Source organism: Pithys albifrons, chromosome 22, assembly GCF_047495875.1.
Source record: "Pithys albifrons albifrons isolate INPA30051 chromosome 22, PitAlb_v1, whole genome shotgun sequence".
NCBI classification, from domain to species: Eukaryota; Metazoa; Chordata; class Aves; order Passeriformes; family Thamnophilidae; genus Pithys; species Pithys albifrons.
Window position 1 is genome coordinate 6,708,639 of NC_092479.1, and position 27,711 is coordinate 6,736,349.

The 27,711-nt window shown below is 51.5% G+C and overlaps 1 protein-coding gene across 2 annotated transcripts; it reads left to right on the top strand.

The window, feature by feature from the left end:
* Nucleotides 1-1,099: 1,099 nt before the first annotated feature.
* On the top strand, nt 1,100-26,302 carry C1QTNF12 (C1q and TNF related 12). 2 transcript variants are annotated; one of them, XM_071575612.1, is made up of 9 exons: nt 1,100-1,121; nt 3,199-4,508; nt 11,953-12,072; nt 13,878-13,989; nt 14,117-14,298; nt 19,632-19,740; nt 21,607-21,697; nt 24,512-24,590; nt 25,093-26,302. In XM_071575612.1, the coding sequence occupies exons 2-9, from the start codon at nt 4,338-4,340 to the stop codon at nt 25,189-25,191; spliced, it is 963 nt and encodes a 320-aa protein (XP_071431713.1). In that variant the 5' UTR covers nt 1,100-1,121; nt 3,199-4,337; the 3' UTR covers nt 25,192-26,302. The 2 variants fall into 2 exon arrangements, with proteins under 2 accessions (XP_071431713.1, XP_071431711.1); XM_071575610.1 differs by lacking the exon at nt 1,100-1,121 and having other exon boundaries at nt 3,056-4,508.
* Nucleotides 26,303-27,711: the final 1,409 nt, after the last annotated feature.

Genomic DNA, 27,711 nt, shown 5'->3' on the forward strand with positions numbered 1-27,711 from the left:
TCAGGGATGGAGAGGAAGGACCTTAAAGATCATCCAGTTCTACCCCCTGCCATGGGCAGGGACACTCCACTATCCCAGGCTGCTCCAAGCTCCGTCCAACCTGTCCTTGGACACTCCCAGGGATGGGGCAGCCACAACTTCTCTGCCCAACCTGTGCCAGGGCCTGCCCACCCTCCCAGCCAAGGATTCCTTCCATGCTCCAAACCTTTATCTGTGATGAAGCAGCAATGGGGGGTGTGTCAGCCACTGAACTGTTCAAAAATCCCCATCCCTGTGCCAAGGCTTAGGGCTTGTTCCATATTTCCACAACAGATAACTGGGGAAATCCCAGCTTGTGCCCTTTTGCCCTTTGGATATTATTCCTGGCATAGTTAGGGAAGGCCCATCTTGAGTAAAAGGTGAATTGCATAAGGGGAGATGGAAAGATCAGATCCCAAGTTTCTCTTCAGTTCCCTCTCTGGCTCTACCCACACTTGGTGTTTGCAAACACTTCTTTGGGTTCCTGCACAGTTTTGAAATCTTAGTGTGGCTTCTTAGAATATTTTCCCTGCTTGAAAACTTTCCTCCTGCAGAATTGACATTGTTCTGTTCCTAACTACTCCTGTTAGGAGTGCTGAGCTCAAGGAAGGAACTGTTTGTCTACCATGGGATTATTAAGGTTGGAGAAGACCTTTAAGATCATCAGGTCCAACCAACAACACAGAACTGTGTCTCCAAGTGCCACATCCACAAGGTTTCTGAACATTTCCAGGGATGGTGATTCCACCACTTCCCTGGGCAGCCTGTTCCAGTGCTTGCCAACATTTTCCCTGAAAAAAAATTCCCTGATATCCATCTAAACCTTCTCTGGTGCATCTTGAGGCCATTTCCTCTCAGTTATTACCTGGGAGAAGAGCCCAAACCCCACTTGAGTGCAACCTCCTGTCAGGGACTTGTAGAGTTTCTTCCCAGTCACTCTGAGATCCCTGATTTGCTGTGCTATCAAAGTGCAACATCACACTTTATTTTATTATATTTTTCTTTTTTTTTTTTTCAGATAGAAGTTGGATGTTGTGGGCAAGACTCGGGTGCTTTGGAACTGCTGCACTTGGGATGTGAACAGGAGCAGGAATTTCCTACAGGTTGGAAATCAGGGCTTGGAGGGGAGGCAGCAGCTTTGCTGACACTTGTTTCAGCCCAAAAAGGATGTTTTTGGGAGGTATCTACAGCCAGTTTGTCCTGCTGGACCAGCCATAATTTCATCTTGGATTAGTTGGGATTGATTTCCCCCAAATCTGAGGATCTGGTGTTGGGATTTGGCTGCAGGGGTGGGGAAGGTGCTGAAGGGATGTGGAAGGGATGGGGAAAGTGCTGCAGGGATGGAGAAGGTGCTGCTGGGATGGGGAAGGGATGGGGAAGGTGCTGCTGGGATGGGGAAGGTGCTCCAGGGCTGGAGAAGGTGCTGCAGGGATGGGGAAGGGATGGAGAAGATGCTGCAGCGATGGAGAAGGTGCTGCTGGGATGGGGAAGGTGCTCCAGGGATGGGGAAGGGATGGAGAAGGAGCTCCAGGGATGGGGAAGGGATGGGAAAGGTGCTCCAGGGATGGGGAAGGGATGGGGAAGGTGCTCCAGGGATGGGGAAGGGATGGAGAAGGTGCTCCAGGGATGGGGAAGTGATGGGGAAGGTGCTGCAGGGATGGAAAAGATGCTGCTGGGGTGGGGAAGGTGTTGAAGGGCTGAGGAGAAGGGGAAGATGCTGCTGGGATGGAAAAGATGCTGCTGGGATGGGGAAGGTGCTGCAGGGATGGGGAAAGTGCTGAAGGGATGAGGAGAAGGGGAAGGTGCTGCAGGGATGGAAAAGCTGCTGCTGGGATGGGGAAGGTGTTGAAGGGCTGGGGAGATGTGGAAGGTGCTGCAGGAGTGGGGAAGGTGCTGCAGAGATAGAAAAGGTGCTGCAGAGATGGAGAAGGTGCTGAAGGGATGGGGACATGGAGAAGGTGCTGCAGGGATGGGGAGGGTCCTCCGGGGCTGGGGAAGGAGCTCCAGCAGCCCCAGGAGCCGCCGCAGCCCAGCCCAGCCCCGCTCCAGCCCTGGCTGTGCCGCTGCCGCGGTGTGTGGAGCTGTCAGGCTGTTTAGCTGCGATATGACAGATTGTCCTATTAATGTGTCATCAAGTGCACTTTTACAAATTCATGGCTTGTCTACAACTAACCTGAAAAAAAGAGGCTTAAGTATGAGAAGGCGCCAAAGAAAGTTAAATATTATTAACAAATAAAGTCTGCCACGTAGTTTTGATGGAATGTGAGCTGGCTGGGGGAGGGGTGATGTGCTGTTAACTCTTGAGCTGCTGGGTAACCTCACTTTTTTCTCTCCCCTAAACTCCATTTCTCCCCAAAGATGCTGGGAAAAAATGGAAAATCTCTGCTCTGCCTCTGGATTTTGCAGCTCAGATTGTTTGTGCCTCAGTTTCCCTCAAATAGGGAGCTTTGCTCCTGGTCCACCCTGGCTGAAAATCCAAGGGAGATCTGACAATTATCACTTGGATTGCACAGAGAATTGTCCAAATAAAGCAAAGCTGTTGCCTGCTGGGTATATAAAGGACTTCAAAGGATGTGATCTTCAACCTTTTGTCATTCTGGGACTTACTCGTGGCTCAGCCCCAGGGAAATCTTTGCATCTGCTCCTGTAGAAAGAACAGGAGTGTTTGGGAACAGGCAAAGCTTTGCAGTGTCCAAGCACATCAAGATCCCCCTCGGAAACGCTGGGAGGGGATGGGGAAACTTTGGGTTTCTGGGATTTTTAACCAAAGAGCCCACCCTGGAAAGGAATCAGCCCCCAGTGAGTCCCCCTGTGATGAGAACTGGGGGAAAACGGGGAGGATTTCACATGGAACTCGGGCAGGATTCTGCTGGATCCTCGTGTGTGACGTGCTCATTCCAAGCCACAGAGTTTGAGCTCCACCACACAGTCCTGTGCAGCTCTCCAAAGTTCCCAGAAAAATGGTGATTTCTCCGAGATAATGAAGGGGAGGGACAGGACTGGGCTGAGGGGAGGGAGCAGGGAATGGGCACTGATTTAAATCTGCCTGGCACACGGGCCAGCTCCACTTATCAGGGAGTCTAATAGGAATGTGAAGAGAATAGGCTTGACAGCTCATTAGAATGTGATCCCTCCTCTTTTTTTTTTCTTTCTTTTTTTTTTTTCTCCCTTTTCTTGAAGTTGATGGAAACTCATTCAGGAAAGAAGCACTTCTTTGCTGAGGTAAAGCACAAGCTGAGGAGGGTTTTGCCAGAGTGCAGCTGGGGAAAGGAGCAGCAGGAGAAACCAGACACTCAGAGGTCCCTGAAATCCTGCCTGGTGTGAGGGAGAAGAGGATGCAAAAGCCACGAGGTTCTCCAGCCTGACAGCCCCAGGACCTGCTGCTCCTCAGCAGAGACAAGGGAGGAAAAACTCAGCTGAGGAGGGAGAGAAGCTCCACTGGGGAAAACCTTCCCTGAACTCAGCTGAGGAGGGAGAGAAGCTCCACTGGGGAAAACCTTCCCTGAACTCAGCTGAGGAGGGAGAGAAGCTCCACTGGGGAAAACCTTCCCAGTTCCCAATGGACCTGGGGACACCCTCAGACTCGTTGCTGCTGCCTGTTCTACCTTCAGTGATCTGAGAAATCTCTTTGCTCCTGCCAAGGCTGAGCCCTTGGCTGAGCTGTGATGCTTCCAGCCCCTTGTGAGGAGCAGCCTTGGATTACAATTCCAGCATCCTGCAAGGGAAGGATGAGGACTTGGCACTGAGGAGGGGCAATGGATGGCACCTATTCCAGCCTGCTTTGAACTGAGCACGATGTTCCCAAGTGAGACCTCCTGGTGAAGAGGAACAACCAGAGCCCCCTGATGAGTTTGTGTTGTCACCTCTGGCCTGAGCAACTGTTGCCCAGAGCAGTTTGACTTCTCCAGGTTTCATAGCTGAGTGCATTTAAAACGAGTCTGAAGACTCACTTGAGGGGGGGAGAGAGGGGAGAGCAAACCCTTCAAGGTGGGTGGCAGGACTTTTCAGGGCCTCTTGTATTTATGTAAAGCTCCCAGAGGCTGAATGGACTTACCTCTTTCCTCCAAGTGGATCCAGATTTTAAACAAGTTTATCTGTACCATTTCCATGTGTCCTGCTTGAACAGAGATCTCCCAGCAACCAGCACATCCACCTTTGCTGTCCATCTGCCATTGCAGAGCTCAGAGGAGCTTCTTTAGTCCTTCTCACCTGGTTCTTTTTTATTTTCGCAGAGGGAGAGAGAGATCTGTGGCTCTCCCTTCAGTGGTGGTGAAGGTTTTTGTGCCCTGCCTGGCCTGGCCCCTCCCTGCCCTGCCAAAATGAAGGGGTGCACTTGGTTGTTTGTGGCAACTTTACTCTGCCAGCAGTTTTGCCTCTTCAGGGTTTCAGCAGCAAAGAGAGAGAGGAAGGTGAAGAAGGAACCCAACCAGTACACAGAGCCCTTCAACACGACCCTCTCCAACAGTGAGGAGCTGCATGGGCATCCCAAGGTGGGTGTTGGTGTGTTGGCAGTGCCTGGCACAGCTTATCTGTGCCAGCACAGCCGTGCTGGTTCCTTTCCCCCAAGGATTCAAGGCAACTTTGCTCAATGCTCTTTGATTTTTAGAGAGAAATGTTCCCTCTTTTGCCTTTGCATGATTGATTTTCTGGCTTAGTGGAGCAAACAGTGGAATACTGAGATTTATGATTGTTTTGGAACACACATGACTGGAGTTCCAGTCCCAGAGTGGCTGATTAAAGACATTGTAGAGTTCTAATGTATGAAGAGTGTCAGAAACAACTTCAAATTAAAGCAAGTGGGCTACCACAGTAACGAGGCTGGAACATCAATGTGTGTCTTGCAGGCAAACTCTCAGCTCTGAGATGTTATTTTAAACCTTTCTTAAGCAAACACAACAGTATAAACAGCTGAGAGTGCCAGGGCACTGCACCTCCCACAAGAAATGTGGCTGAAAATGCAGCTTGGGAGAGCTTGGTGTGGTCAGGTGCTGTGCTTGAGGTGGTTGTGGCTCTAGCAGAGGGTTCTGGTGGTGCCCAAGTGGGCAGTGAAGCCTCTGTGTGTGTGGGGGGGTGTCTCTGTGGCTGGGAATTTGGCAGGGGAGGATGAGGATCCCTCCAGTTACATGTTTGGGAGAATCACCCAGAAAACTTCCAGTCACAGAGCCCTCAGAATCCTTCAGGATGAATATTTGGGAATAGCAGAGGGGCTTAGAGAATTCAGAGCAGGTTTTAGGGTTAGGAGAAGGATGAAACAGGAGGGAGCCTGCAGGGCTGAGGAGGAAGGAGTGTCCCCTCTCCCACAGCCTCTCCCCCCTCTGCTGACACAAAAATGTCCCTTGTCAGGACAGAGTGACCTCTAAACACGACTTTGATCAGCAGCATTAGTGCTGGCAGTCACTATAGCAATGGAGGAGCAAACCTGCCAGCAACTGGGGCATGGCCCAGGCTGCAACAATCGGGCTGCCATCCCAAATATCCCACTCAGGCTGCTGGGACAGTAATTGGTTAAGCTTGGGCAGGTCTGGGGAAAGGGTCTACCCTGGAAAAGCTGGATTGGCCAGGGCCTGGGAGCAGCCACTTGGAGCTCTGTGCCAGCCACACCAAATCCTTGAGGTGCTGCTAATCCATCACTTCTGGCCCTCCCCAGAACTGCCTCTCTCTGCCCTCGCAGAGGGGCCGGACACAAACCCAGCACAGCTCGGTCAGAGCTGGCTCTGGAATGAATTTGCCCCTCTGTGAAGTGTGTTGGGCCACGAGCAGGATGTGTCCTGATTGCAGCAAACAGGCAGGAACTGGCCCTGCTGGATCCTGATCCATTGGGGCTGGCAGAGAGCACAGAGGCTCGTGGGCATTCCTTACAGCTGGCAGGGTTTGGGAGCTGCAGCTCCTGTGTTGAAATGCTTTGCTTGGGAATATCCATGGCAAAGGTTTGGCTGCAGGAAGGGCTGGAGAGTTCAGCTCAGGCAGGTCCTGCTTGGGAGGGATGGGCCAAGCCCAGGCTGGGGTGGGAATCCCTCCCAAATCCTGCAGGGTGAGCTTTTCTCCTTGGAATCTGGTTATATGTTGCTTTGTATTTCATATTTCTACAGCATAAGGGAGGATTTTACACCAGTTATAAATGCAGTGCTTGGGAATTGCCACCATTCCTGGGGGGGAAAATTGCAGTTTACAGCAAACCATCCCAATTTATATTCACCAAGGGGAGGAATTGAGGTGTCCTTATCTAGTGGAAGGTTGTTCTCTGTGCAAAACTTACCTTTTGGAGCCCTGGAGGTGCCTGTGTGAGCATTTTGTTTCCTGGGAGGATGCCCTGCCCAGGAAAGTGAAGCAGCAGCAGCACATCCCATTAATCCTCCTCAGCACAGAACAGGAGAGATGGAATTTTTGTGGCCTTGTGCAGTAAAAACTGAGGCTGTGTTTACCTTGGAAGGCTCTGTGGCCAACTGGAAGGTTTATCAGAGCAGAAGGAGCAGGCAGTGAATTATGAGCTGGGAGCAGTGATTTTTCTTCATGCTGTTGAAAAGGTAGATGAGTTTTCCTCCTAATTAAGCAAAACAGTTTGGGACAGGACTCTCTTGGGAATTCTTTTAAACTAGGAGTGGAGAAAGCTCCCCTTTAGCATTCACAGCCCATGAGTCATGTGGTGACACCTCTGCTAAAACAGGGAAGCAGAAGTCTCACATCTGATAAACCTGGAATTTCCATGGAAATAGTGAGTCTGTTGGGGGTTTTATTTATTAAAGAAAATAGGTTTTCTCCAGTCTTATCTTTGAGCTGCTGACAGTGTGATGTGCTTGCCAAGCACATGAGGGTTTTCTTCTCTGACACAGATGGAGTGACAGAGAGAGCAGGCCATGAGTGATGGGCACAGAGGGTTTAATCTGCTGCATCTTCTCCCTCTGACAGGGTTTGGTTGAGCACCTGCAGCTGCCACTTGCCAGACTTGCCTTCACCTGCCTGCTCATGGTGCTTTAGCTCACCTGCTCAGAGCAGGGGGGGTTGAATCCCTGAATCCCTGAATGGTTTGGGTTGGAAGGAACCTCTGGGATCACCCAGGGCAGGCTCACCTGGAGCAGGTGGCACAGGAACACACCCAGGTGGGTTGGGAATGGCTCCAGAGAGGGACACTCCACACCCCCCACCTGATTCCAGGGCTCTGCCACCCTCCATGGAAGGAAATTCCTCTTCATGTTGAGGTAGATCTTGTTGTGTTCTGATTTATGGCCATTTCTCCTCATCCTATTGCTCTGCACCATCCTTGACACCCCCTGGAGATATTTATGTGGATATGAAGTAGACAATCTATGGATGTCCCTCCCCTCTGGAATTCTGCCCCTGCCAGACACCAAGGCTTGGTGTCAATCACCCTCGTGCTGCATGGAGGAGCTGGGGAGTGCCAGGACTGTCTTGGGCAGGGATATGTCATTTAACCAAGCCACTGCAGAGGGATTTGTATTTATTTTATTTTATTTATTTTATTTTATATTTTATTTTATATTTTATTTTATTTTATGTTATTTTATTTTATTTTATTTTATGTTATTTTATTTTATTTTATTTTATTTTATTTTATTTTATTTTATTTTATTTTATTTTATTTTATTTCTTTGAGGTTCTTTGCTTCCAGTTGGGAGCAGGAGCTGGTTCAGAGCACTGATTATTTTCTGCTGGGAGAAGAGAGTTCAGTCTGGGAATCATTGTGTGGTTGCACATGGAAGAGGGAGAAGGATTTTGAGGACCTGACAAGTGTTGGGGAAAAACTTTCCTGTGACTTCTTTTCTGTTTTGTGACATCACTTCAGCCTTGCTCTGGGATATTATGGACAAGCAGGGCTGGAATAAATAACACAGAATCCCAGCAAGTCCTTGTGAAATAATGGTAAAAACCTGGTGGGAAACCTCGTGTTTTCTCACCCAGAATGACCCAGTCCAGGAGGTTCGTTAAACTCATTAAGGGTGGGACGGTTTGTGGTTGAGCTCAGGGAGAAGCTCAGAGGAGAGAAGGGGAATTTTTAATCCCTAAACACAGTGGGAATTTAGGGAGGAATTCCCTTCTGGATTTGGCTGAGATACCAAACCTAACACTTGTGCTCTAAGGGGAAATTCTTGAGAGATCTGTGAAAGCCACAAGTGGTCAGGCCCTTGGTTTTACATCTCATTAATAACCACAAGGGGGTAGGGCTGGGAGTTATTAGCAGGGTTTTCATGCTAAAATAAGAGAGCTCTGCCCCTTTGCACCCTGTTCCAAGTCAAACACGCTCCTGAAATAAAGAATTCCCTCCTAATTTCCTAATGAAGCTGACAATGCTCTTGCTGGTGGAAATCAGGTGTAACAACAGAGAATTGGGCATTAAATAAACTGAAATGGTTTGTCCAAGTCCATTTTGTGCCTGGCAACTGCTCAGCTGTTCAGCAAAGAATTCTTAAATATAATTCAGCAAAGAATTCAGCAAAGAATTCTTAAATATAATTCACTCCCAGGTGGACAAATTCACAGGGAACTGAGCAGGATTTGCAGGGCAGTGACTTTCTAGGCATGGCCTGCTCTGGAGTGGTTTGGTGGCTGCTCTTCATGCACATCTCTGGCTAATTGCAGGTGGAAAAGCTGCTTTCTCTCCCCAAATTAGGACCTTCTCATGCTTTCCTTCCATCCTGACCCGCCTGAGAGGCTTTTGGGTGCACAGATGTGCTCACAGCTGGTGGGGACTCTTTCCATCTGTCCACCCAGACTCTGGAATGACTTTTATCCCTTTCCCACTGGTTTTTAGCAGAGATACAGATTAGATCCCACTCTCCTGGAACATCAGGGAAGTTCAGCTACAATTCAGAACCTTCTCAGGATGCAAACTCTGCTGGTGGTTCCTTCCCTGCTGGCTTGGCCCTGGGTGTCCCTGGGCACTCTGTGCTGTCCTGGCACCTGGAGCCAGAGGGACCCACACAGGTTCTCTTGTGCCCAGCCCCAGAATTCCAGCTCAGCTCGTCCTTCATTGCGAGGGAAACTGGGGACAGACTGGGCTGATTCCTCCCCAGTGTCACCAACTCTGCTGGAGTGAAGGTGCCACTGTGTCCAGATCCCAAAGTCATGGAGAAATATCTGACTGGAAGTTCATTACAAGCTCTGGCAAAGCTTCTGTTGATTCTGTTTGAAGGAGCAAGGCCTGATTTCCCCGCAGTCACCACGAGGAGCCCTCCTGAGTCCTGCAGGACGTCTCTGCCCTGCAAACACCCCCCAGCAGGGTCAGTGCCCCTGCAGGGACTCCCGGGCTCTCCTCGGTCCCCACCGATACCTGAGTTGGCTGCGAGGTCCCTCTGCCTGCTGGAGGCTCCTGCTGCCAACAAAAACAGAGGCTTGGAAGCTTCTTGCTGGGATTGCTCATGCATGCCATAGTAATTAAATAATAACACCACCAGGATGGAACATTCATTTGAGCTGTCAATCACCCTCGTGCTGCATGGAGGAGCTGGGGAGTGCCAGGACTGTCTTGGGCAGGGATTTGTCATTTAACCAAGCCACTGCTGAGGGATTTGTATTTATTTTATTTTATTTTATTTTATTTTATTTTATTTTATTTTATTTTATATTTTATTTTTTTTATTTTATTTTGGTTTATATTTTATTTTATTTTATTTTACTTTATTTTATTTTAATGTTTTATATTTTATATTTTATTTTAATTTCTATATTTTATATTTTATACTTTATTTTATGCTATTTTATGTTATTTTATTATTTAATTTTATTATTTTATTTTATTTTATTTTATTTTACTTATTTTATTTAATTTTATTTTATTTTTTATTTTTTCAATTTTATTTTTAATGTTTTATATTTTATCTTTTATATTTTATTTTATTTTACTTTTTTATTTTATTTTTTCTTTTTAAATTTTTTAAATTTTATTTTTTATATTTTATATTTTATATTTTATATTTTATTTTATTTTACTTATTTTATTTTACTTAATTTTATTTTTTTATTTTTATTTATTTGTTAGTTTTATTATTTTATTATTTTATTTTATATTTTATATTTTATATTTTATTTTATTTTACTTATTTTATTTTAATTTTATTTTTTAAATTATTTATTTATTTATTTATTGGGGGTTAAATTTTATTTTTTATTTTATTTTATTTTTTATATTTTTATTTTATTTTATTTTATTTTTTATATTTTTATTTTATTTTACTATGGATTTTCCCCAGCAGGTCACAGACTCTGCTCTTTTCCCCTCAGAATGTTCTTCCCAGCTAAAATTCAATCCTCTGCTCTCAGGGAAAAGTGTTGCTGGTGTTGGCACCTCCCCTGCCTTCCAAAGGGGGTTTGTTTTCTGCTGTTTGATGCCAGGGAATCTGCTCTGATAAGTGGCAGTAGAAGTGTTATCAAAACTCCTCAGGAGTGGCACTTGGGCAGCCAGTTGGCACAGGGAAGGAGCCAACCCAGCTGCGCTGGAGGCACCTTGCAGGGTCCCTGGCACTGCTCAGGGCACTGAGTGCAGAGCCAAAGTGTCTGAGCTGTGCCACATGTGCTGCCAGACCTGCAGGAGCTCAGTGCCCTCAGTGCCATCCCCTCTGCCCAAACCTGCTCAGGAGGGACCCAGACCTGCAGGAGCTCAGTGCCCTCAGTGCCATCCCCTCTGCCCAAACCTGCTCAGGAGGGACCCAGACCTGCAGGAGCTCAGTGCCCTCAGTGCCATCCCCTCTGCCCAAACCTGCTCAGGAGGGACCCAGACCTGCAGGAGCTCAGTGCCCTCAGTGCCATCCCCTCTGCCCAAACCTGCTCAGAAGGGACCCAGACCTGCAGGAGCTCAGTGCCCTCAGTGCCATCCCCTCTGCCCAAACCTGCTCAGGAGGGACCCAGACCTGGCATGGCAGTGCCAAAGCTCCTCTGGGGGATTTCTCTGTGCTCCCAATCCACTTGCAGGACACAGGAATGGGCAAGGTGGTTAAATGTGCCAATGCCCCTTTTCTGTGGCCTGACATGGACTTTGTGTCTCCCTGGGGGTTGTGTTGTCCCTGAGATCAGCTCAGTTGGTTAAAACTTGGTTGTAATAACTCCAGGGTCATGGGTTCAATCCCCTGTGTGGGCCATTGACTGAAGAGTTGGACTCGATGGTCCTCGTGGGTCCTTCCAGCTCAGAATGGTGTGTGTGTGTGTGTGTGGGATGGCTCAGCAGTGCTGAGGAGCAGCCTATGCCCTGTCCATCTCACCCCCAGCACCCCTCCCCTTCCCTTCACAGAATCCCAGACTATTCTGAGTTGGAAGGACCCACATGGATCATGAGTCCAACTCTTAAGTCAATGGCCCACATAGAAGACTGAAACCATGACCTCGGTGTTATTGCAACCAAGTTTTAACCAACTGAGCTCATCTCAGGGTCTTCCTCTTCCTCCTTCCCTTTCCCCTTCTCCTTTCCCCTTCCCTTTCCCCTTCCCTTTAGCTCAGTTGGCTAAAACTTGGTTGCAATAATGCCAAGGTCATGGGTTCAATCCCCTGTGTGGGCCATTGACTGAAGAGTTGGACTCACTGATCCTCGTGGGTCCTCCCAGCTCAGAATGGTCTGTGAATAGTCTGTGTTTTCTCCCTTGTGCAGGTTTGTCCCTCTGCAGCCTGAGATTGGAACCTTAGGGAGCACTTCAAGCTTTTCCGTGTGTTTTAATCCCTGTTCCTGCTTTGAGCCAACTGATATGTCAGATGCCAGTGGGGAACAATCTCTGGCATGTGGGCAGGTCTGCTGTGGCACATCTGAGGGCTGGCAGAGAGGGGGCTCTGAGGGGCACTCAGAGCTCTGGGCTCTTACTGGTTTCTCAGTGCACGTTTGGATGGGGGTTGTGCTTCAGGCAGCAAACAAGAGTCTGGCCTGGACACTTGGCATCCTCTGAGTGCCTGTGGTGGGCAGACAATGGTCTCACCTGTGCCCCTGTCCCTGGGCAGGTGCTGGAGGCTGCAGACCCCCGGATCACCGACCCCCGGCGCACCTGGATCTCCTTCGTGCACCGCCCCGACGACGGCAACACCTCCAAGAGGAGATGCAAAGGCAAAGACAAGAAATTAGTAGGTTCCTGCTGCTTCTTCTCCTCCTGCTGCTCCTCAGGGGGCTTTGGGTGCTCCTCAGGGGGCTTTGGGTGCTCCTCACGGGGCTTTGGGTGCTCTTCAGGGGGCTTTGGGTGCTCCTCAGGGGGCTTTGAGTGCTCCTCAGGGGGCTTTGGGTGCTCCTCACGGGGCTTTGGGTGCTCTTCAGGGGGCTTTGGGTGCTCCTCAGGGGGCTTTGGGTGTTCCTCAGGGGTCTTTGGGTGTTCCTCACGGGGCTTTGGGTGTTCCTCACGGGGCTTTGGCTGCTCCTCAGGGGGCTTTGGCTGCTACAGCTTCACTTCCCACCCCAGAGGGGCAGAGTTTCCACTGGTTGTCTTTAATGAAGTATTTTGTACTTTGGAAGATGAGGGGTGGGAATTCCACTGCAACTGTCTAGAACTCCCTGAAGGGAAGTTCTGGCCAGGTGGGGGTTGGTCTCTTCTCCCAGGCACTCAGCAATAGGACAAGGGGGCACGATGGGCTCAAGATCTGCCAGGGGAAATTGAAGTTGGAGATCAGGAGGAAATTCTTTGCAGAGAGAGTGCTCAGACATTGGAATGGGCTGCCCAGAGAGGGGGTGGATTCCCCATCCCTGGAGGTTTTTCAGCTGAGCTTGGCCGTGGCACTGAGTGCCATGATCTGGTAAAGGGACTGGAGCTGGACCAAGGGTTGGACTTGATGATCTCAGAGGTCTTTTCCAACCCAATCCATTCTGTGATTCTGTGGATGTGGCACTGAGTGAGAATCCACCATGTCTTGATCCAACCCCACTGTGATCAGCAGCCCAGGGTTGGACTTGATGATCTTGGAGGTCTTTTCCAACCCAATCCATTCTGTGATTCTCTGTTGGTGGATTCCCCATCCCTGGAGGTGTTTAAGGTGACAGTGGACGTGGCACTGAGTGCCATGATCTGGTAAAGGGACTGGAGTTGGACCAAGGGTTGGACTTGATGATCTCGGAGGTCTTTTCCAACTCAATCAATTCTATGGTTCTAACACTGGGTTTGCTTTGGACCAGCTGTTCTTGCACTCAGCCTTTGTGGCTTGTTTTTCTGTTCTGCAGAAATCAAATTGTCCTCTGCAAATTTTCTTCCTTCCCCTAGATCAAGAATCTCAAAGGATAAATAAATCAAGGTGTGGACAAGTGGTTTATCTCAAATTGAAGAGCCACTGACCATCTGCTGAGTGAGCCTTGAGCACGTGGGCACCTTCAATCCACTGCTCAGACATTCCTGATTTCCTTTATTCCCCAGGCAGTTGACAGGCAGCACTTCTTTCCCCTGCAGGTTCCTGAGGGAACAGGAACAACAGATTCCAAGTTTGCTCCTTTTTTTTTTCTCCTGGTTGAAAGCCCCAAGGTGTGTGCTGACCTTTGGAGGGATCTGAAATGCTGCTCTTTCTTTCTTTACCAGCCCAGCAAACACCTCTGTGTGTGCTCATTGATGATGTCAAGGTGGATATTCCAGTTCAGATGAGCAGCTTAAAGGCCACCAATGTGATGCTCATGAGAAGACACTGAGGCAGCAAACTCAGCCTGGTGTCTGTGGTGCTTCCCACTGGGCTTGAGGAGCCACTTAGTGTTTATCTGAGCAAAGTTTCTCCTCCCACCTGGAGAGATGAGTAAATTCCAAGGGCTGGAATTCACAGCTGGGTAGAAAGTCGGTTTGGGGTCTGTGTTTGAGCTGATGTTGGAGGGGACACCTCGGGCAGATCTGCCTCATGGCTGAGAGGATTTTTGGTCTGTCCCTGGTTCTAATTCACAATTTTTCCTTTGGTCACTCCCTCAGCGTGGCCTCGTTGGCCCCCCAGGACCTCCAGGTCCCCAGGGACCCCCAGGAGCCCCTGGAGCTGAAGTCACCAGAGAAGTCCTTCTGCAGGAGTTCAAGGAGATATTAAGAGGTAAAGCCTATGAGAGCTTTGTCCTTTTGGGAAGCACCAGGGCAAGTCAAGAGGTGGCTCTGCAAACACCTCCTTGGCTTCCTGGGCCAGGCCCTGGAGCTGAGCCTTGCTGTGTTTGTGTCCTCAGAAGCCATGGAGCGCCGAGCAGCCCTGGCTGTGCCAGCCCAGCCCAGCCAGCTGCCCCCTCTACTGCTCTCCCTGGAGGAGGTGCCACCCCACAGGCGTGTGGAGGAGGCATTCCACTGCAAGCTGAAGGGACAGGTCACCGTGGACAAGAAGACACTGGTGGAGCTCCAGAACTTCCAGTCGGTGAGGAGGGAGCTCAACCCCAAGCAGGACCCACCCCTGGGGGGAGAGTCTCATCCCAGGAACTCCTCTCAGGCTTGGGTGCCATGGGTGCAGCACCACCTTTTGGTGGGTGGGCACAGCCAGGAGGGCAACCATGTCCTCAGGGACATCGAGGGAGGGGATTGTCCTGCTCTGTGCTGGGCTGGCCTCACCTGGAATATTGGGGCAATTTGGGAAACCAAATTGTTAGAATGATATAAAGCTTTTAGAAAGGTGGCACATGGACATGTGAAAGGTCTGGAGGGGAAGTTTATGAGGAGGCTGAGGACACTTGGCTTGTGCAGCTGGAGGAGAAGGGACAGAGGGCAGAGCTCAGGGGTCTGAGCTCCTCCTGAGGGACAGAGACTGAGCTCTGCTCTCTGTGACCATTACAAGACCTGAGGGAACAGCTGGAGCTGTGCCAGGGAGGGTTTCATTGGGTCTCAGGGAAAGGTTCTTCACCCAGAGGGTGGTGGGCACTGAACAGGCTCCCCAGGGCAGGGGACACGGCCCCAAGGCTGCCAGAGCTCCAGGAGGGTTTGGATGATCCTCTCAGGTACAGGGTGGGATTGTTGGGGTGTCTATGCAGGGTCTGGGGTTGGACTGATGATTCTGTGGATCCCTCCCAGCTGCACTCAGTGCTGTGCTCTGGTTGACAAGGTGGTGATCCAAAGTTGGAGTGGATGATCTTGGAGGTCTTTCCTGCTCCCTTCTCCCAGCTGTGGTTTTGTTCTGCACTGGGTGCTCTCCTGGATCCTGCCCAGCCATGCTGGGTCTGCCAGCTCTGTGGGTGCTGGCACCGAGGCAGGGCAGCTCCCGAGGTGTGGGCAGGGCCAGAGGGATGTGCTGCCTCATTAATTAGAGGGAAAATGTGAATAAAGACATCTCAGCAGCATCAACTGCGTGGGCTGCTCCTTGCCCAGCTCTGGGGGGCTGTGCCCAGCTCCCTCCTGGCACAGAGCTGGGCTGGGAGGCTGGCAGGGCTCTGGGTGCCAACCCTTCCCTGCAGCCTGGGACAAGAAGGGTCTGGTTTTGGCTTGTGCCCTGACCCAGGGGAATCCAGCAGAGAAGGAGACAGTGGCTGCTCCTGCAAAGGTGGAAACATTGTCTTGAAACAGTGCAAGGAGAGGGAGATAATTCCACCATTCCATCAGTTCAGTGTGAGGGAGCCAAGAGTTTGATACTGCCCAGTGAGATAACAGGGATTGCCTCCAACTCCTGGAGCTGGAGCTTGGCCAAGGCACTTTGAGAGAGTGGGAGGAACTATCACTGTCCTGTGACTCGAGGGTGTCTGAGTCACTCTGACCTTCAGCACCAGGATTTTCTCATTGCCTTTGTCATCCTTCACTGCTGAATTCCCTCTAAGAACATTCCCTCCCTCTTGGTCTCACCGTTCCCTTGGTGTGTGGGATGAAACATGGAACACTCCTTAATTCTCATCTCTTCCTCCTGTATCTCCCAGCTGAGGTTCCTCCCAGCTGAGGTTTCTCTCCCTGAGGTTTGTCCCTCCTGAGGTTTCTCTCCCTGAGGTTTCTCCTCCTGAGGTTTCTCCCCCTGAGGTTTGTCCCCACCTGAGGTTTCTCCCCCTGAGGTTTGTCCCCCCTGAGGTTTGTCCCCCCTGAGGTTTGTCCCACCTGAGGTTTGTCCCCCCTGAGGTTTCTTCCCCTGAGGTTTGTCCCCCCTGAGGTTTTTCCCACCTGAGGTTTGTCCCCCCTGAGGTTTCTTCCCCTGAGGTTTGTCCCCCCTGAGGTTTGTCCCCCCTGAGGTTTGTCCCCCCTGAGGTTTCTCCTCCTGAGGTTTCTCCCCCCTGAGGTTTATCCCACCTGAGGTTTGTCCCACCTGAGGTTTCTCCCACCTGAAGTTTGTCCCCCTGAGGTTTTTCTCACCTGAGGTTTCTCCTCCTGAGGTTTGTCCCACCTGAGGTTTCTCCCCCTGAGGTTTCTCTCTCTGAGGTTTTACTCACCTGAGGTTTCTCCCACTTGAGGTTTGTCCCACTTGAGGTTTCTCCCCCTGAGGTTTTTCTCACCTGAGGTTTCTCCCACTTGAGGTTTCTCCCACCTAAAGTTTGTCCCACCTGAGGCTCCTCCCACCTGAACTTTCCCACCTTGGCCTCTTGCAACAGCTTTTCACAGCAAGAATTGCAGTGACTGCAGCCTCTGACAGGCCATGCAGGTGGAGTTTTTCCAGGGGCCCAGAATTGTCCTGGAATCACCTCATGTAAGGTGACCCAAGTGCTTCTCATGGTCTCCAGTGCCTCGAGGTGGAGCTGAAGGTGAATTTTAATGCTGGCTCAGGAAGGTGGTGCATCCCTGGGCTTTAACAGCAGAGAATTCCACACTTTTCTTCCCAGTGCAAAGGTCACATCCCGATTCTCTGGGCTTGGCTCCTGTTTTCCCCCTGGCAGCAAAGAGTGTGTGGAGGGGGAGGAGATGAACTGAGGAGGAGAAGCTGATCTTGCACAGAGTGGTTGGACCTTGTGTGAAATCCTGAAAGAACCAATTTCTTGGGAACAAATCCCTGGAGCAGCTGAGTGTGCTGTGCCAGGCACAAAGGCAGCAGGAGCTCTGCCACAGGGGGGTCATGGAATATCCTGCCCAGGGAACCTCACCCTGCATTGTCTCCTTCTGTGGGCACAAGAATACCAAGCCACAGAGGGCATGAAGAAACAGGAATGTTCTACCAGGGGTAATTTGCTGGTGCCTGAAATTGCCTTCCATGCTCAGCCAGTGGTTTTGGAATTATGTTGCTGATTCTGCTAATAACAGGAACAAGAAAGGAATGGATTAACTGTGCAGTTCTGCACATACAGGGCTTGGATCTGTCCTTTCAGTCAGGGGAAATAAAGACTAGAATTATCAAAAATTATGATGTAGGAGAGCACAAGAACAGAATCCAGGCTCTTTGTTGTTAGCTGTTATATTGAGTGTGTGGGTGCACACAAGAAAATGGAAATGATTCTGAAGGTCTATATTCTAAAATTAGTCTAAAATTCCAAATTCTAAAAAAAAGTCATGTCTGTGTGTGTGTGTACAAGAAAAGAGAGCTGGGTTTGTGTGTCTGTGTGTGCAAACAGGCCCAAAGGAGTGCCCAGTGATGAACAGAGACCTGGAGATCATTGTCTGCTTGTTCTGCCCTTCATTATTCCTGTATTCCCATTACACACATGGAATCATCAGCAATGCTCTTCAGGGATGTGTCTTCACCAGGATATTGATGCAGAAAACCTTTGTAGTTCTGTGAGATTTAAAACTAGACCTAAATCTTGGTGGGCAAGGACTGGGAATTCCTCTTTGTGAGCCTTGCCTGGGCTCTGCTGAATAAAGGCAGGTTAGTCATTCTCCTCCTTTACCAAACACCACCAGACCCAAACATTCAGAATCTTAGAATCCCATTTAGGCTGGAAAAGACCTCCAAGATCATCCAGTCCGACCTTGGATCATCACCTTGTCAACCAGAGCAGAGCACTGAGTGCAGCTTTCAGAGAGAAACCCCAGAAATGATTCCTCCTGCTCTGGGAAAGCTGCTGTTTCCTGGCAGTGAGGAACAGGAAAGAGGAGGCAGAAACTGCCCTGTGGTGCCTGAGCCAAGGTGTTCCTCTTCTCTTTTGGGGCAGCAGCACCTGTGGCAGCACTGCTGGGAATTTGTCCCCTGTGTCCCAGCCCCCTTTGGCCAGGTGGGTGTGGAAGGCACAGCCAGATTTGGGTGTTGGGGTCACTCACTCAGTGTATTTGGGGCTGGTTTTGGGGACACAGTAGAGTGTTTGTGCCTTCCCAGAGCCACCTTTGGGTGTTGGGGTCACTCACTGAGCTTTTGGGGACACAGAGTTGTGTGTGTGCCCTCCCAGAGCCACCTTTGGGTGTTGGGGTCTCTCACTGAGCTTTTGGGGACACAGAGTTGTGTGTGTGCCCTCCCAGAGCCAGCTTTGGGTGTTGGGGTCACTCACTGAGATTTTGGGGACACAGAGTTGTGTGTGTGCCCTCCCAGAGCCAGCTTTGGGTGTTGGGGTCACTCACTGAGATTTTGGGGCTGTTTTTTGGACACAGCAGAGTGTTTGTGGCTTCCCAGAGCCAGGTTTGGGTATTGAGGTTCCTCAGTGCACTTGGGGCTGTTTTGGGACACAGCAGAGGATGTTGGGGTCTCTCACTGAGCTTTTGGGGACACAGAGTTGTGTGTGTGCCCTCCAGAGCCACCTTTGGGTGTTGGGGTCACTCAGTGAGCTTTTGGGGACACAGAGTTGTGTGTGTGCCCTCCCAGAGCCACCTTTGGATGTTGGGGTCTCTTACTGAGCTTTTGGGGACACAGAGTTGTGTGTGTGCCCTCCCAGAGCCAGCCTTGGGCAGCTCCTCTGCCCCACACCCCCAGGCTGGCACAACCCTCCCCAGCAGGGCTCAGGGGACACATTCACAGTGCCCAGAGTGCCCTTGTGGTGGAAGCAGAGTCTGACTAACATGCTTTCTTGGCCCATGAAGCCTCTCCCCAGCTCCAGCCAAACTCAAGAGAGGCCAAAACAAACAATAAACATTTCTTGCAAAGTTTATTTTAGTCTGAGGCAGATAATGTGCTTTGAGTTTGATTCCAAGCCTCCTCCTCCCCACGAGGAGAAGCTGCCTGTTGCCTCACCAGGGCTGGGCTGTGCTGGAGGAGCCAAGCCTGGAATGAAATGAAACTAAAATGGGATCTCTAAGAATCCAAGAGCTGCTCTTTAACTCTATCAAAGCCATCTCATTTTGACCCAGAGTGGGTAGAAAACCTCTGGAGACCCAGAGGAGTGTTTTGTCTGTCCTTGCATCCCAAAAATGGGGAGGAAGACTCCAGGTTAGGCCTGGGGATGGTGCTTGGGCCCATCTAGGAGGGTTTGGAGACTAACAGGGACCTCTTGACTCCAATAAAGGGAGATTTGTGTGTCAGAACATCAGTGGAGGCCGCTAGGACCAGCTCAGGGATCAGCAAGGACCAGCTGAGGGATCAGTAAGGACCAGCACAGGGATGCAGTAAGGACCAACTCAGGGATCAGTGAGAACCAGCTCAGGGATCAGTGAGGACCAGCTCAGGGATCAGTAAGCACAGTCTGAGTCAGGCTGGGTTAGAAGACTCCAGCAATGAGCAAAAGGGGCATCTCTGTGTCTCATATGGATCATTTTGCCCTCTGTGGGCACGAGGGAGCCCCTCTGGGATGTGGGTTCTGGGGCACGAGGCAGGAGCCTTGCCAGGGCTTCCAGCTCTGTTCTCCTGCAGCTCAGATGGCTCTTTGCCAGGGGCAGAGGGAACTGTTGAGGGTGATGGGACTCACTCAGACTCTGCTTTTCTCCTCCCAGCCTCTGGCCAGAGGAGCCTTCCTGAGGGGCACGGGCCTCAACCTGGCCACGGGGCGCTTCACTGCCCCCCTCTCTGGCATCTACCAGTTCTCTGCCAACGTCCACATCGGTGAGTGCTGTCACAGAAACCTTGGCCACGCTGCTTGAGAGGGCAGGGAGGGTCCTGGAGAGCTCCTGAATCCACTGAGCAGCCTGCACATATCCCTTTGGTACCATGACCCTGTCCTTGGGGCTGGGTCCTGGCACAGACTGGCAGCTCTGTGCACACCACACAGATCAACCCTCCTCATGGGGCACAAGTTCAGGGACCAAATGTGTTCATGTGCAGAAATTGTGGCTCCCTCAAAAGGCTTTGGAAGAAATGACCATGAAGGTGCAGAGCCCCATGAGGGCAGGTTGGGCTGTGCTTTGTCACTGCTCCACTGGAGCTCCTGGAGAATCTCTTCTCCCACATATTCACTCCTCTCTTCAGCTTGCACAGATTTCCACCTTCCTTAAATCAGTTATTCCAAAGGCTCTCCCACCATCCCTGGTGGGCTCAGCCTTGGCCAGTGTTGGGTCCACCCTGGGGCTGGTTGACACTTGGGTTTCAGCACCTTTTTGCCTGTGCCTGTCCCTGATAATGTGATGGACACAGGCTGGGCTTGGCTCCATCTCTCAGGTTCAGCCTCAGACAAGTAAAGGGCCTGAGCATCCCAAATCCATTCTTTTCTTCCACCACCAGCTCCATTCCCAGTTTAAAGCCTAAATTAATAACCCAACATAAGGTTTTGATCTAATAAAATAAAACAGCATTGATATCACTGATTTAACTGCCTGTATCTCAGGGGTTCTTGCAGCTTCTCTGCTCCTTCTCACCCCCTTTGCTCCTTCTCCCGACCCTTTTGCCCCTGAACCTCCTGGCCACAGCTCAGCTCTGCCCTGTCCTGCACAACCCCTGAGATTTCCCTGTTCCTGCAGTCCCAGGATTCTCCAGAGGAGCTTTGTCCCCTCTTACATCCCTCCTGAATGAAAAGCAGCTCCATCAGAGCTTCTGACAGCTTCTCCAGAACCCACCTCTTGTCCCCACCACCCCCAAACCCAGCAGAGAAGCCCCCCCGGCTCCTGGTGTCCCTCAGCAGCCCAACCCAGCAGGGAAGCCCCCCAGGCTCCTGGTGTCCCTCAGCAGCCCAACCCAGCAGGGAAGCCCCCCAGGCTCCTGGTGTCCTTCAGCAGCCCAACCCAGCAGAGAAGCCCCCCAGGCTCCTGGTGTCCCTCAGCAGCCCAACCCAGCAGAGAAGCTCCCCAGGCTCCTGATGTCCCTCAGCAGCCCAACCCAGCAGAGAAGCCTCCCAGGCTCCTGATGTCCCTCAGCAGCCCAACCCAGCAGAGAAACCCCCCAGGCTCCTGGTGTCCCTCAGCAGCCCAACCCAGCAGGGAAGTCCCCCAGGCTCCTGGTGTCCCTCAGCAGCCCAACCCAGCAGGGAAGCCCCCCAGGCTCCTGGTGTCCTTCAGCAGCCCAACCCAGCAGGGAAGCCCCCAGGCTCCTGGTGTCCTTCAGCAGCCCAACCCAGCAGGGAAGCCCCCCAGGCTCCTGGTGTCCCTCAGCAGCCCAACCCAGCAGGGAAGCCCCCAGGCTCCTGGTGTCCTTCAGCAGCCCAACCCAGCAGGGAAGCCCCCCAGGCTCCTGATGTCCTTCAGCAGCCCAACCCAGCAGAGAAGCCCCCCAGGCTCCTGGTGTCCCTCAGCAGCCCAACCCAGCAGAGAAGCCCCCCAGGCTCCTGATGTCCCTCAGCAGCCCAACCCAGCAGAGAAGCCCCCCAGGCTCCTGATGTCCTTCAGCAGCCCAACCCAGCAGAGAAGCCCCCAGGCTCCTGGTGTCCCTCAGCAGCCCAACCCAGCAGAGAAGCCCCCAGGCTCCTGGTGTCCCTCAGCAGCCCAACCCCAGCCCCTGGTGGTGTGGGATGTTGGGACAGTGGTTGTGTTTTCCCCCCAGACCACAGTGAGCTGAAGAGCAAAGTGCAGCTCCGAGCCAGGGACAACGTGCGGGTGCTGATCTGCATCGAGTCTCTGTGCCACCGATACACGTGAGTGGCTCCAGGGGGGCCCTGGGCACTGCCCTCGGGTGGGCCAATGTTCCAACCAAGTGGGAGAGAAATCAGGGGCACCAGCAGTGGATTTTCCATGAGAAATGCTCCTGGAGCTTTTCTGCAGAGAGAGGGAGAGATTTGGGGTTGTCTGGGTTTCTTTAATTCTGAGTTTTAACCTTTCAGTGCTAATTACCTAAATATTGCTTTGATTGCCTAAATATATAAATAATATTCCTAAATTGCAGCTATTGAGAGGATTGTGAGTGAACTGCAGCTTCAGGTGCTGAATGCTCAGCTGCCAACACTAACACAGAGTGAGAGCAACACTTGAACTTTATGCCAGAGCTCAGTTTTCAGACTCTCACCCTCCTCCTGAAGGGCTCCCAACATCTCCCCTGTGTTGCCGTGGAAGTGTTGGAGGGATGGACAGGTGGGAGATACAGAGGAATGGGCAGGTTTGGGGCACCTCCTCACAGCCTCAGCTGCCTTGGGGACCTTGCTGAGAGAATGATGCTGAATTTGCCTCTGCTGGGGGCAAAACTCTGCTGTAGGAACACTTTTTTTAGGTGCTGGCACCCTTGGGTGTCTCTCCTCCTGCACTGGCAGGTTTATTGGGATGTTTGGAGATTAATTTGCCATCTAAGAATTTACAGCTACATTCTCCACAGAACTGTGTCAGTAAACCCCTGTTTTTAAACTTAGAGCTGACCCAGATGTTAAACATTTAGATCAAGCCCTCTGATGTCTGGCTTGGAGTTCTCATCAGCTCTCCAGAGTCACAGTTTGTTGTCCTGCAAGGACAGTAAAGTAGAATCAGCAGAATCCTCTTCCTCCTGTGGTGGGGGGGAGTGTGAGGGACCTGGAAGGAGCTGGGTGGAGAGATGGGAACCTGTCAGGACAGACCCAGGCTGAGCTGCCACCGTGCTGGTGGAATTCCCGGGGATGGCAGCACACCCAGTCACTGCTGGGAGGGAGCTGGGACAGCCCCAGGGCTTTGGGCTCAGCATGGAAACTGGAGGCAGAGGAGACAGTTGGAGTAGAAGAGATTAATGATGGGAAGTCCCCACCCCAGTCGGGCTTTTGGCAGGATATGACACACAGACTGAGCTCCTCAGCTGAGCTGGTGCCAAGTGGCTCCTTCTCCCTGGGCCAACTTGCCCCTGCCTTTCACATCATTCCCCTGCAAACAGCAGGTTGGAACTTGCAGGGTTGCAGCAGCAACCCCTTCATGGAAACAAAATAAGGGAGGAAAGGGGTTGGTTTTCCTGGCCAAACAACCAGCTCAGCCAGCAGTGGGGAGGCAGTGAAGGACCAGCAGGGAAGAACCAGCAGTGAAGGAACCAGCAGTGAAGGAACCAGCAGTGAAGGAACCAGCAGTGAAGAACCAACAGTGAAAGATGAGCAGTGAAGCACCAGCAGTGAGGAACAAGCAGTGAAGGACCAGCAGTGAAGAACCAGGAGTGAAGGAACCAGCAATGAAGAACCAGCAGTGAAGAACCAACAGTGAAAGACGAGCAGTGAAGCACCAGCAGTGAGGAACAAGCAGTGAAGGACCAGCAGTGAAGGAACCAGCAGTGAAGAACCAGGAGTGAAGAACCAGCAATGATGAACCAGCAGTGAAGGACCAGCCGTGAGGGACCAGCAATGAGGAACCAGCAGTGAGGGACCAGCAGTGAGGAACCAGCAGTGAGGGACCAGCAGTGAAGGACAAGCAGTGAAGGACCAGCAGTGAAGGAACCAGCAGTGAGGGACCAGCAGTGAGGAACCAGCAGTGAAGGACAAGCAGTGAAGGACCAGCAGTGAAGGAACCAGCAGTGAGGGACCAGCAATGAAAATCCAGTAGTGAGGGACCAGCAGTGAAGGACCAGCAGGGAAGGACCAGCCAGGCACAGAGCTCTGTGCTGTGCCAGGGCTTTGGGGCTGAGCTCACAGGGCTGTGCTGGCCCTTGGTGTGTCTCAGGAACCTCCTCCCACCCTGGATCCTGCCCAGGGGAGCTCAGCTGGAGTTCTGGGAGCTGAGGATGCCACAGGGAGCAGCTGTCCTGCATCTTCCAAGGAATATGAGGGCCTTTAGGACATGATGTGAGGAAAGAGGAGTGCCTGGGGGTGATGGGGAGCTCTGCTTGAGTTTTGGCTGAAGCACAACTGTGTAATGATTGGTTTTTCATTTTTGTGTCCCCCAAACCAGCAGCAGAACTTGTTCTTTCCCACACTGCAGGTATTGTTAAGGTGGGACAGGCCTTTCACACCTGGAAAACAAATGGATTGTTGTTGGCACAGGTCCTGGAGCTCTGTGCAGAACAACAAGTATAGACTATTATGCTGGGGCAACTGGTGTGTAGATCAATCTGAAGGGCATTTAGCACCTGGTCAAGGGTGGGAATAGACCCTACAGGACCTTGAGAAGGTGAGAGAAGGTGGTTCCAGCTCCTCCCTCCAGCTGAGTGTTGAATTCCCTGTCCTGTGTCCTCTGCAGGATTTCCATCAGACACCACAGTGAGGACAAAGTTCTCCTGTTCTATTTTCAAGGCAGCTTTTTCCTGATGGCATCATGGAATGGTTGGAGTTGGGAAGAACCTCAAAGGTCATCTCATTCCACCCCATGCCATGGGCAGGGACACCTTCCACTGGCCCAGGTTGCTCCAAGCCCCTTCCAACCTGGCCTTGGACAGTTCCAAATGCCAACAGGGCATCTCTTGAGTACAGATGGTCTCATTTCTAGGGAGGCTGTGGGACAATTGCCATTCCACATCAACTGGTGTGGTTGCCTCAGGGGTTTCTCCTGATTATCTTTCTTTTGCTGCTGTTCAGGTCTTTGGAAGTCATTGCTGGCCTGGAAAGCAACAGCAAGATCTTCACTATCTACGTCCATGGCTTGTTGCAGCTGCAGGTGAGTCCTTGGCCCTGGGAATCCCTGCCCTGCTTCTCTGGGAAGGCCCTGGAATTATCCACAGGGAAAGCTGAACTCTCCTCAGGAGGTGGGGAAGGTTTGATGAACCTTCTTTGCAGTGTTAATGAACTGAAATGCCTCCCCTGGGGGGACTGGGAGATCCTGGGGCAGAGTCACACTGTGATCTCAGGGCACAGAAATAAATATCCTTCCCCCCAGAAATGAGAATGTTTTGCTTTTCCAGCTCTGCCCTTGCCAAGGTGCCAATTGCATTTCCCATCTCACAGAAGGGAACTTGAAGCAAAGCACAAGTTTTTTCACCCAAAAAGATGCCACTGCAGTGAGGATTAATTAATAACAAACCTATAATGCAGTTTCACTGCAGAAATTCCTCACACACAGTCAAGGCTGATGTTTGGGCAGATCCAGGAGCCCCAGAGAGGGGCAGGAGTTGCTTCATGGAGCTGGAATGTGTCAGATATTTATTTCCCTTTCCCCCCAGGCTGGACAATACACCTCCATCTTCGTGGACAACAGTGCAGGAGCTCCCATCACCATCCAGAACGGATCTGACTTCATGGGAATGTTCCTGGGAGCGTAACAGCAGTGGGGGAGGAGGGACCCCCAGCCCTGCTGTGCCCCTTGGGCTGGGGACAGCTCTCCTGTGCCCTGGCAGCCTGAGGAGAGCTCTCCTGTGCCCTGGCAGCCTGGGCAAAGCTCTCCTATGCCCTGGCAGCCTGAGGAGAGCTCTCCTGTGCCCTGGCATCCTGAGGAGAGCTCTCCTGTGCCCTGGCATCCGGGGCAAAGCTCTCCTGTGCCCTGGCAGCCTGGGCAAAGCTCTCCTGTGCCCTGGCATCCTGAGGAGAGCTCTCCTGTGCCCTGGCAGGTTGGGGAAGGCTCTCCTGTGCCCTGGTAGCCTGAGGAAAGCTCTCTTGTGCCCTGGCAGCCTGGGGAGAGCTCTCCTGTGCCCTGGCACCCCTGAGCAAAGCTTTCCTGTGCTCTGGCATCCTGAGGAGAGCTCTCCTGTGCCCTGGCAGCCTGGGCAAAGCTCTCCTGTGCCCTGGCATCCCTGAGCAAAGCTCTCCTGTGCTCTGGCATTCTGGGGAAAGCTCACTCTCCTGTGCCCTGGCATCCTGAGGAGAGCTCTCCTGTGCCCTGGCATCCTGAGGAGAGCTCTCCTGTGCCCTGGCAGCCTGGGCAAAGCTCTCCTGTGCCCTGGCAGCCTGGACAAAGCTCTCCTGTGCCCTGGCAGCCTGGGCAAAGCTCTCCTGTGCCCTGGCATCCTGGGCAAAGCTCTCCTGTGCCCTGGCATCTCCTGTGCCCCCTGGGACTGTGGCATCCTTCTGAACAGGCCAAGAGCCTTTCCCTTCCCAGCTCCCTCAGCTTTGCTTTCAGAGGCTGCTGCTGCTTCTCCAGCTCCACGGCAGTTCATTCACCATCAGAAATGGACTTTTCTCTTCTCCTGAAAGGGACTGTTTGGTGTTTAATTTGTGCCTCCCCAGGTGCTCCCAGAGCAATAGGCTGAGGTTTGGGGGGTTTGTTGTCCCTTTCTTTCACACCAGCACTTGTAATCAGTGTGATTTTTGGGGGGTTGATTGGGAGGGGCTTGATTTGTAAATGAAGGACTGAGAGGGGAAATAAGAAAGTGGTACTGAGGTTGTATTTCAGGAGCTGTGGCTGTAAAACAGATTAAAAGCTGGTTTTCACCTCCACTGCAAACACCTCGAGGCAGATCTTTAAGGGCATGAAATGGTATTTTGTCCTCTGTGAATAACTCATGAAATGAAGCCCTGTTGGAGGAAGGAGAGGGCCAGAGAATGGTCATTTTGTGCTGTTCCACCAGTGAACAGGTGAATTCAGGGCTGGGTTGGGTGGATGGAGCTCTGAGCAACCTGGACATGTGGGAGGGGTCCCTGTCCATGGGACTGGATGATTAAAGCCCCTTCCAACCCAAACTATTCATAGAATCATAGAATTGATTGGGTTGGAAAAGACTTCTGAGATCATCAAGTCCAACCTTTGGTCCAACTCCAGTCCCTTTACCAGATCATGGCACTCAGTGCCATGTCCAGTGTCACCATAAACACCTCCAGAGATGAGGAATCCACCAACAGAGAATCACAGAATGGATTGGATTGGAAAAGACCTCCAAGATCATCAAGTCCAATCCTTGATCCAACCCCACTGTGATCACCAGTCCAGGGCACAGAGTGCCCTGGGCTGGTGATCACAGTGGGGTTGGATCAAGATGTGGTTGGATCAAGATATGGTGGATTCTCCCTCAGTGCCACATCCACAGAATCACAGAATTAATTGGGCTGGAAAAGACCTCTGAGATCATCAAGTCCAACCCTTGGGCCAGCTCCAGTCCCTTTACCAGATCATGGCACTCAGTGCCACGGCCAAGCTCAGCTGAAAAACCTCCAGGGATGGGGAATCCACCCCCTCTCTGGGCAGCCCATTCCAATCCCTGAGCACTCTCTCTGAAAAGAATTTCCTCCTGATCTCCAACTTCAATTTCCCCTGGCAGAGCTTGAGCCCATCGTGCCCCCTTGTCCTATTGCTGAGTGCCTGGGAGAAGAGACCAACCCCCACCTGGCCACAACTTCCCTTCAGGCAGTTCCAGACAGTGCTGAGGTCACCTCTGAGCCTTCTCTTCTCCAGGCTGAACAGCCCCAGCTCCCTCAGCCTCTCCCCATAGGGCTTGTGCTCCAGTCCAGTTCCTTGATTCTACAAATTCCACTTTCCAGTCAGTGGAATGTGGTTGTTCTGATCGTGTGACTGCCCCAGACACAGCAATCCCCAATGTTTATATTCCTCCTTGCTCCACAAAACATGCCAGAATTCCTATGGATATTTAATTTTTTTTTTTTGAGAAAAATGTACTTTTAAGCCTAAACTGAGTGCTCTGCTGGCAGAGGAGAATCCACAGCTATGGAAAGGCACAGCAAGGAGCACCAGGAGTGATTTTTGGAGCTTCTGAAAGCTTTTCCCACCCAAAAGTCACTGCAGGTGGCCATGAAGATTGGCTGCCCATGGAGGGTTGTGGTGGAGCAGGAGCAGCAGAGCCCAGGGCTGATGGCCCAACATGTATCCCTGTCCTGTACTTTGTTCTGTGTGA

What these genes read in the sequence shown, in the direction of transcription:
- C1QTNF12 (XM_071575612.1), top strand. Translation starts at nt 4,338, where the DNA reads ATGAAGGGGTGCACTTGGTTGTTTGTGGCAACTTTACTCTGCCAGCAG. An exon ending in AGCTGCATGGGCATCCCAAG is followed by an intron (nt 4,509 to 11,952) that starts GTGGGTGTTGGT and finishes GTCCCTGGGCAG; the next exon opens with GTGCTGGAGGCTGCAGACCC. An exon ending in AGCTCCAGAACTTCCAGTCG is followed by an intron (nt 14,299 to 19,631) that starts GTGAGGAGGGAG and finishes TTCTCCTCCCAG; the next exon opens with CCTCTGGCCAGAGGAGCCTT.